This window comes from Nerophis ophidion, linkage group LG06 (assembly GCF_033978795.1).
Source record: "Nerophis ophidion isolate RoL-2023_Sa linkage group LG06, RoL_Noph_v1.0, whole genome shotgun sequence".
In the NCBI taxonomy this organism is placed as follows: domain Eukaryota; kingdom Metazoa; phylum Chordata; class Actinopteri; order Syngnathiformes; family Syngnathidae; genus Nerophis; species Nerophis ophidion.
In genome coordinates, this window is record NC_084616.1 from 5,582,711 (window position 1) to 5,592,710 (window position 10,000).

General features: G+C 39.0%; 1 protein-coding gene across 1 annotated transcript in view; it reads left to right on the forward strand.

The window, feature by feature from the left end:
* The window catches only part of LOC133553997 (plexin-A1-like), a 648,088-nt gene that overhangs the window by 617,001 nt on the left and 21,087 nt on the right, over nucleotides 1–10,000 (forward strand). Inside the window, exons 33-36 of the mRNA XM_061902321.1 lie at nucleotides 1,263–1,453; nucleotides 3,112–3,281; nucleotides 7,284–7,496; nucleotides 9,054–9,204. Of these exons, the coding sequence (XP_061758305.1) occupies nucleotides 1,263–1,453; nucleotides 3,112–3,281; nucleotides 7,284–7,496; nucleotides 9,054–9,204 (725 nt within the window). The remainder of the gene's footprint in view (nucleotides 1–1,262; nucleotides 1,454–3,111; nucleotides 3,282–7,283; nucleotides 7,497–9,053; nucleotides 9,205–10,000) is intronic.

A 10,000-nucleotide genomic window follows, 5' to 3' on the forward strand; every position in this document is an offset into this window, starting at 1 on the left:
TTTACTACAAAGCCACGCTATTGTAACACGTGGCTTGGCATTGTCTTGCTGAAATAAGCAGGGGCGTCCATGCAAAAGACGGCGCTTAGATGGCAGCATATGTTGTTCCAAAACCTGTATGTACCTTTCAGCATTAATGGTGCCTTCACAGATGTGTAAGTTACCCATGCCTTGGGCACTAATGCACCCCCATACCATCACACATGCTGGCTTTTGAACTTTGCGTCGATAACAGTCTGGATGGTTCGCTTCCCCTTTGGTCCGGATGACACGATGTCGAATATTTCCAAAAACAATTTGAATTGTGGACTCGTCAGACCACAGAACACTTTTCCACTTTGCATCAGTCCATCTTAGATGATCTGGGGCCCAGAGAAGCCGGTGGCATTTCTGGATGTTGTTGATAAATGGCTTTGGCTTTGCATAGTAGAGCTTTAACTTGCACTTACAGATGTAGCGACCAACTGTATTTAGTGACAGTGGTTTTCTGAAGTGTTCCTGAGCCCATGTGGTGATATCCTTTAGAGATTGATGTCGGTTTTTGATACAGTGAGGGATGGAAGGTCACGGTCATTCAATGTTGGTTTCCGGCCATGCCGCTTACGTGGAGTGATTTCTCCAGATTCTCTGAACCTTTTGATGATATTATGGAGCGTAGATGTTGAAATCCCTAAATTTCTTGCAATTGCACTTTGAGAAAGGTTGTTCTTAAACTGTTTGACTATTTGCTCACACAGTTGTGGACAAAGGGGTGTACCTCGCCCCATCCTTTCTTGGGAAAGACTGAGCATTTTTTTGGGAAGCTGTTTTTATAGCCAATCATGGCACCCACCTGTTCCCAATTAGCCTGCACACCTGTGGGATGTTCCAAATAAGTGTTTGATGAGCATTCCTCAACTTTATCAGTATTCATTGCCACCTTTCCCAACTTCTTTGTCACGTGTTGCTGGCATCAAATTCTAAAGTTAATGATTATTTGCATTAAAAAAAAAAAGTTTATGAGTTTGAACATCAAATATGTTGTCTTTGTAGCATATTCAACTGAATATGGCTTGAAAAGGATTTGCAAATCATTGTATTCTGTTTATATTTACATTAACATTCCCAACTCATATGGAAACAGGGTTTGAATAAAATGGAGTGAAAAATGAAAAGAGGCTACTTTCTAGTTTGGTTAAAAGTTCAAGCTCGCTAGACTTTTGTTGAAACCCGCTTTGTGCCGTGATGGATGGAGGCTACATTCTTCCTCTGCTGCGTTCCAGAGAGCATGCTGAGAACTGCCAGCAGTCCAGACAGCCTGCGATCACGCACACCCATGATCACCCCTGACCTGGAGAGTGGGACTAAGTTGTGGCATCTGGTGAAGAACCACGACCACTCGGACCAGCGGGAGGGCGATCGGGGCAGCAAGATGGTGTCTGAGATCTACCTGACCAGACTCCTGGCTACAAAAGTAAGACACAAGGGAGTCATGTGGAGGTTTGAGCTCAAGTAATCCAGTTTTAGGAGTAAGAGATGATATCTGACCGCTGCTATGTTGGCTGGTGCTGTCTCTCTTTGTTTATAATGTCTATTTTCTGCTGGATCTACTCTCTATTTTATGCTGCAGCTGTTACATACACTGTCATATTGTACATGGTAACTGTTATATATTATATACAAATATAATAGTTCAGTATGTATCATATACTCTATATATAATATGTAAATATTACATTCATGTTATATTTTATATTGCTACTACGGTACATTTTTAGTCTACTTTATACCTGCATTATCCTTTCCATCATGTGAATAATATAAATACAGTCTATTATATAGTATTATTCACATGTGAATATTAAAAATACAGCCTATTATACAGCATTATTCACATGTGAGTAATATAAATACATTATATTATATAGTATTATTCACATGTGAATATTAAAAATACAGTCTATTATACAACATTATTCACATGTAAAACATAAATACAGTCTATTATACAGCATTATTCACATGTGAAACATAAATAGTCTATTATACAGCATTATTCACATGTGAATAATATAAATACAGTCTATTATACAGCATTATTCACATGTGAAACATATAAATACAGTCTATTATACAACATTATTCACATGTAAAACATATAAATACAGTCTATTATACAGCATTATTCACATGTGAATAATATAAATACAGTCTATTATACAGCATTATTCACATGTGAAACATATAAATACAGTCTATTATACAACATTATTCACATGTAAAACATATAAATACAGTCTATTATACAGCATTATTCACATGTGAATAATATAAATACAGTCTATTATACAGCATTATTCACATGTGAAACATATAAATACAGTCTATTATACAACATTATTCACATGTAAAACATATAAATACAGTCTATTATACAGCATTATTCACATGTGAATAATATAAATACAGTATATTATACAGCATTATTCACACGTGAATAATATAAATACAGTCTATTATACAGCATTATTCACATGTAAAACATAAATACAGTCTATTATACAACATTATTCACATGTGAATAATATGAATACAGTCTATTATACAGCATTATTCACATGTAAAACATAAATACAGTCTATTATACAACATTATTCACATGTGAGTAATGTAAACACAGTCTATTATACATCATTATTCATGTGAATATAAATACTGTCTTTTATACAGCATTATTCTCATGTGAATAATATAAATACAGTATTATATAGCACTATTCACATGTGAGTAATATAAATACAGTATATTATACAACATTATTCACATGTAAATAATATAAATACAGTCATTATACAACATTATTCACATGTGAATAATATAAATACAGTATTATATAGCACTATTCACATGTGAGTAATATAAATACAGTATATTATACAACATTATTCACATGTAAATAATATAAATACAGTCATTATACAACATTATTCACACGTGAATAATATAAATACAGTCTATTATACAGCATTATTCACATGTGAATAATATAAATACTGTCTATTATACAACATTTTTCACATGTGAGTAATACAAATCGATAGATAAATAAGTTGATACTCTCCTTCTAATAAGGGCACCCTGCAGAAGTTTGTGGACGACCTCTTTGAGACCATCTTCAGCACGGCACACAGAGGCAGCGCTCTGCCGCTGGCCATCAAGTACATGTTTGACTTCCTGGACGAGCAAGGCGACAAACACTCCATCACAGACCACGACGTACGGCACACCTGGAAGAGCAACTGGTAAACGTTTGTCTTCACTATTGTTTACACACACGATGTGCTACTGCTGAACATCATGTGACCGTTACTGTCGTTCACTTTTCTGGAAGTATGCCCTCTTGTATTGGACTCCAGTTATTGAGTGGAACAGTTAGGGTTTTGGTTGGACTTGTGGTAAGGGTTAGGTTCAGTTTTTGTTTTGGATTAGGGGTAGAGTTATGGTAGGGGTTTGACTGGCATAGATCTTAAATGTGGATTAGTAGCATCAATGCAGCTTAAATGTGGATTAGTAGCCACATCCGGCCTGCCAAAGTTTTTAATTTGGCCCACCGAACAACACCTGACTTGCCAACCCTCACGGATTTTCCAAGAGACTCCCGAGATTCAGCGCCTCACCCGAAAACCTCCCGGGACTAATTTTCTCCCGAAATTCAGGCGGAGCTGGAGGGGACCGTGCGGACCCGAGTGATTTGTCGACAGCCTGTTTTCACGTCCGCATTCACACAATATAAACAGCGTGTCTGCCCAATGACGTTATAACTGTAGAATGATTGAGGTCGAGTTCTTGGTTGTTAGGCAGTTTCATTAAGGTCCTCCCAGTGTGGCAACACACAACAACAGCAGTCACATTTTCGTCTACCGTAAAGCAGTTCGTCTGCCGTAAACAGCAATATTGTGACACTCTTAAACAGGACGATATTTCCATCTACTGTACATGCATATGTGACAATAACATCCACGGCTTTTAGAGAGTGCAGCGCACGACAAGGAGACGAAGATGGAAGATTCCAGACTCTAGTGGATTCGATGAAAGCACTTTTGTGCGTGCCACACAGCAATGCATCATCAGAGAGGTTGTTCAGCATGGTTAGAAAAATAGTGACAGAGAATAGAACAAGGATGGACAATTCAACCCTTAACTCAACAATGAGTAGATGAGTGTTATATGAATGAACACTGAAATTCAAGTATTTATTTTATATATATATATATAAACAGGACGATACTGCCATCTACTGTGACAATAACATCTACGTCGTTTAGAGCAGTGGTTCTCAACCTTTTTTCAGAGATGTACCCCCTGTGAACATTTTTTTAATTCAAGGACACCCTAATCAGAGCAAAGCATTTTTGGTTGAAAAAAAAAAAAGAGAAAGAAGTAAAATACAGCACTATGTCATCAGTTTCTGATTCATTAAATTGTATAACAGTGCAAAATATTGCTCATTGGTAGTGGTCTTTCTTGAACTATTTGAAGAAAAAGATATAAAAATAACTAAAAACTTGTTGAAAAATAAACAAGTGATTCAATTAGAAATAAAGATTTCTACACATACTGCGATGAGGGGGCGACTTGTCCAGGGTGTACACCGCCTTCCGCCCGGTTGTAGCTGAGATAGGCACCAGCACCCCCCGCGACCCCAAAAGGAATAAGCGGTAGAAAATGGATGGATGGATAGCTTTAAATATACTCCTCGCCTCTTAACCACGCCCCCAACCCCCGACCACGCCCCCCACCTCTCGAAATCGTAGGTCTCAAGGTTGGCAATTATGAACAACACCCAATTCGGCCTGATGAAACCTTTCAGAACAGAGCTTCTCATGTATGCAGTACTCCCGCCACACCGCAGGGGGCACCAGTGAAACATGGTTTCACAATAAAGCAGCAGTGGGTGAGTAGAGGAAGATGGCACTATCGACCCTAAATAAATCGCAAAAATCGGCCTTGTAACGGCAACAGAACAATTAAGTATGAATGGATTGAAAATGTTGACTTTGTGATATCTTTTGTGTACTCCTGGTGTTGTTTGTGACCAGCAGAGCCACACTTTAGGTTTAATTGTGTTGAACCACTTGTGTGCAATGTTTGCTGTGTTTATTAACACTAAACTGTCTATTTATAAACTTTTATTTATGGAAATTACACAATGGACGTTATATCAATCAATCAATGTTTAATTACATAGCCCTAAATCACGAGTGTCTCAAAGGACATCCTCGGCTCAGATACCACATCAGGGCAAGGAAAAACTCAAACCAATGGGATAACAATGCGTTTTACTTTTGTAATGTTTATTTACGGTCTTAAAACCCTAAATCCGTGGTTCTCAAATTGGGGTACTGTTGTGGAAATTTCTTAAAGACGAATCCTTTAGTGACAAATAGCTTTAAAATGATTTATTAAAGTAACAAACAAATAATAACAAGCTTTGCAAAGCGAGACCAAACCAGAACGACACATCCGTTCGTTCCAGCTTGTTCTAACTCCTTTAGAATTTCACATGACAATTATACATTCTCAGAAGTCCAACCCTCCATGCTCATTTACATACAGTACACCAGTGGAATGAATACCCAAAGTCCTGTGAAGGGGAGAGGGTGTCGTTTGCCCAGAGGAGGGGGGTCACTCAGGAAAGGGGAACAATTTAGCTCTGTTGGGGGTCAAGAATAAATGACACATATGCCCAGGTCAACTAAAGTCCACATGTTACATCAAAGACACAGGAGCTTGATCAGATAATAGATCTCTTGCTAAGTGTCACATTCCTGAGCCCAATAAACAACTTTTGGTACCCAATTCAAAGAACATCATCTATTTAAACAAGTATAAGTAATTTTGCTATCACAGGTACGCGTACCCCTGGGGGTACTTGAAGGTATGCCAAGGGGTACGTGAGATTTTTTTTAAATATTCTAGAAATAGCAACAATTCAAAAATCCTTTAAAAATATATTTATTGAATAACATTTCAACAAAATATGAATGAAAGTTCATAAACTGTGAAAAGAAATACAACAATGCAATATTCAGTGTTGACAGCTAGATTTTTTCTGGACATGTTCCATAATTATTAATGTTAAAGATTTTATTTTTTTGTCAAGAAATGTTTAGAATTAAGTTGATGGATCTTTTTTTCGAAATAGTTCAAGAAAGACCAATAAAAAGAGCAATTTTTTGCACTGGTATACCATTTAATAAATCACAAACTGATGAGATAGTGCTGTATTTTTCTTCTTTCTCTCTTTTTTTCAACCAAAAATGCTTTGCTTTGATTAGGGGGTACTTTGATTAAAAAAAGGTTGAGAACCACTGCCCTAATAAGAAATCAAACTAAAGAAGAAACATAATTCAAAAGAAGGAACGTCATTCATCAACATAACTTAGCCTCTGTTTCTTTATGCTGTTAACTATCTGTCTAGCTGCACACGCTGGAAACGAGTAGCGGGGGCAGCATCATGATTTTATTGACGGTGCATTGTGAGAGCTGATATGTTTACTTTGTATATAAGTTAACAGTCTCAAATCTGGGACGGCGTGGCGCAGTGGGAGAGTGGCCTAGCGCAACCCGAGGGTCCCTGGTTCAATCCCCACCTAGTAGCAACCTCGTCACGTCCGTTGTGTCCTGAGCAAGACACTTCACCCTTGCTCCTGATGGGTGCTGGTTGGCGCCTTGCATGGCAGCTCCCTCCATCAGTGTGTGAATGTGGAAGTAGTGTCAAAGCGCTTTGAGTACCTTGAAGGTAGAAAAGTGCTATACAAGTACAACCCATTTATTTATTTATAAATCTGCAAAAAAACATCCACATTTTGATGTCTGGCCCCTGAGACTTTGGGCTCTTGAAACTGCGGCCCTGTTCATTATGTAGTTGATTAGCCTTGGTGTAGGCCTATGTTGGGTTTGAGGTTAGGACAGGCTTTCGATAAGGGTTAAAGATTTGGTTAGAGTGTTGATAAAGATTATAGTTGGGTTTAAGTTAGGATTTTGAGTGTCAACCCAAAAGCTAACTTTAACATCTAGTCATCTTAACCCTTAACTCCAAATACTATAACATCTAGTCATCTTAACCCTTAACTCCAAATACTATAACATCTAGTCATCTTAACCCTTAACTCCAAATACTAACTCAACTAAATGATATTACCAGGACAGGCATCTTTCTTGAATAAAGAACCAATACGTAGTTTTTTGCTGAAACAGTCGTATCAAACATCTAATGTGTTTTTCTCTCTGTCTCCCTGCAGCCTCCCACTGAGGTTCTGGGTCAACGTGATCAAGAACCCGCAGTTTGTCTTCGACATCCAAAAGAACAGCATCACGGACGCGTGCCTGTCTGTGATCGCCCAGACCTTCATGGACTCCTGCTCCACGTCCGAACACAAACTGGGGAAAGACTCACCGTCCAACAAACTCCTCTATGCTAAAGACATCCCCAACTACAAGAACTGGGTGGAAAGGTACAAGGACTACTCATCAATTTGTGTGTTAGAATGTTGATGATCATGTTTAGTTTTTCAAAAGCCAACATTTCCTGAGATTTTCATTTGTCAGAAGCTGTAAGCTACGGTCATCATAATGATATCAAAAGAAGTCTTGAAATATCTTGAACTGCACGTCATGTATTAGTTTCATCTTGTAAAACATATTTTGTGTTGCAAAGTTAAAGGTGCAGCTGCTGGAGGGTGGAAACATTCCTTCACAATTAAGATGTGAAGTACCGTATTTCCTTGAATTACCGCCGGGTATATAGTATGCACCTGGTTAGAATTACTGCCGGGTCAAACTCGTTTGGCAAAATAATTAGCGCATGCTTAGCATTACCGCCGGCTCATTATTAACGCCGGGTCAAACTCGTTTCGCAAAATATTATTTTTATTTGCGCATGTCTAGAATTTCCACCGGGTCAAACTCGTCACGTCACGAGTCGTCATTTTCAAAAAGGAGGAGGCTGATTTCAATCATTTGAAATCGCATAAAGGGAAGAAGATTAAGAGCTATTCAGTAGGATTTAAGGTCAAAACTGTTGAATTTGCTAAAAAGAACAGTAAGCAGCTATGTTTTATTAACATACCGTAGCTGCGTGTGTCAAATATGAGTCATTAAATGACTCCCGCCTCCTGGTGGTAGAGGGCGCTAGTGATCCTTCTTGCGACTACTCGGCTGCAGAAGAAGTGACAACAAGCAGCAATCGTTTATTTATCCTCTCGCTTGCACTTTTAACGTGGAGGATTACATATCTAAAACAAAACAGTTTTCTAAACTGGACTTTCAATGGAAGCAGGAGGTAATAAAGGAAGATCTCCATGGAGACAGAGAGACTTTTAAAACTGAAGAAAGATAAGGAAGACTTCTATAAACAAGTTATTGATGCTTTTGATCAGAAGGAGCTGCGCATGGACTTCATTTATAAGTAAAGGTAAGACCATAATAACGTTTTTTTTTATTAAATGTGCTTTTCATGTCGGTATCCTTACATCACACTCAAATTTATAAGCGCAGGCCTAAATGTGTGAGAAGAGGTTTTAAACTAATTAGCGCCCCGGCGGCAATTCAAGGAAATACGGTAGTTTGCCAAAAGTAAAAAGGTGCAAACAGGATGCTCGAAAGTTGTCAGAAAGCAATTTTCTGCTTTCTGCCTCCTTTTCAAATCAGCAAGGTGCGTGCCGCCTCATTAATATGCAAAGGGGACGATCCGCCCCCTGATTTCTTTTGAGTTATCTGTTGCACATCCTCCTCCTCCTCACACGCAGAGCTGGAAAAGACACACACATGTGATTGGAGGGTTTGTTGCAACTGTGACATTATTTACCGCTGGCTGCAAACAGTTCACCCCTTCATCTTTTATTCAGCGCTGAAATGTTGCTCAGCTGGGATAAGTTTATGCAGCGCTGAAGTTCCCTTCCTGTTCATCTCCTTTCCCACCTCAACTTGCGGTGGTTGTAGTACTCTAGTACATGACCACCCCAGCGTGGATGTTGATGAGGTTGTAACTGCGCCCACGTCTTCCCCCGCAGGTACTACTCGGACATCTCCCGTATGCCCGCCATCAGCGACCAGGACATGAGCGCCTACCTGGCAGAGCAGTCCCGCCTGCACCTCAGCCAGTTCAACAGCATGTCTGCACTGCACGAGATCTACTCCTACATCGTCAAGTACAAAGACGAGGTCAGGTTCTAATCTAGAAGGTCTCCTCATTATGATGCAGGGTTCCATCGGTTTTTTTTGTCACAATGCCCCAAAAAATTGACCAAGGTTGACTTTTTACTGGGTAATGGACAAGGGATGTAACAGTAACAGTATAATGATCATTTGTGATGATCCCTGTCGGTTATTAATACCCTTTGATTTTTTAATTACCAAAAAAAACGTCATTTATTAATGCATTTTATCAATCAATCAATCAATGTTTATTCATATAGTCCTAGATAAGTGTCTCAAAAGGCTGCACAAGCCACAATGATATCCTCGGTTCAGAGCCCACAAAAGGGCAAAGAAAAACTCACAGCCCAGTGGGACATCGATGTGAATGACTAGGAGAAACCTTGGAGAGGACCGCAGATGTGGGTGACCCCCCCACCCCTCTAGAGGAGACCAGATGCAATGGACGTCGAGTGGATCTAACATAATAGTGTGAGAGTCCAGTCCATAGTGGATCTAACATAATAGTGAGAGTCCAGTCCATAGTGGATCTAACATAATAGTGAGAGAGTCCAGTCCATAGTGGATCTAACATAATAGTGTGAGAGTCCAGTCCATAGTGGATCTAACATAATATTGTTGAAGTCCAGTTCATAGTAGATCTAACATAATAGTGTGAGAGTCCAGTCCATAGTGGATCTAACATAATAGTGTGACAGTCCAGTCCATAGTGGATCTAACATAATAGTGTGAGAGTCCAGTCCATAGTGGATCTAACATAATAGTGAGAGTCCAGTCCATAGTGGATCTAACATAATAGTGA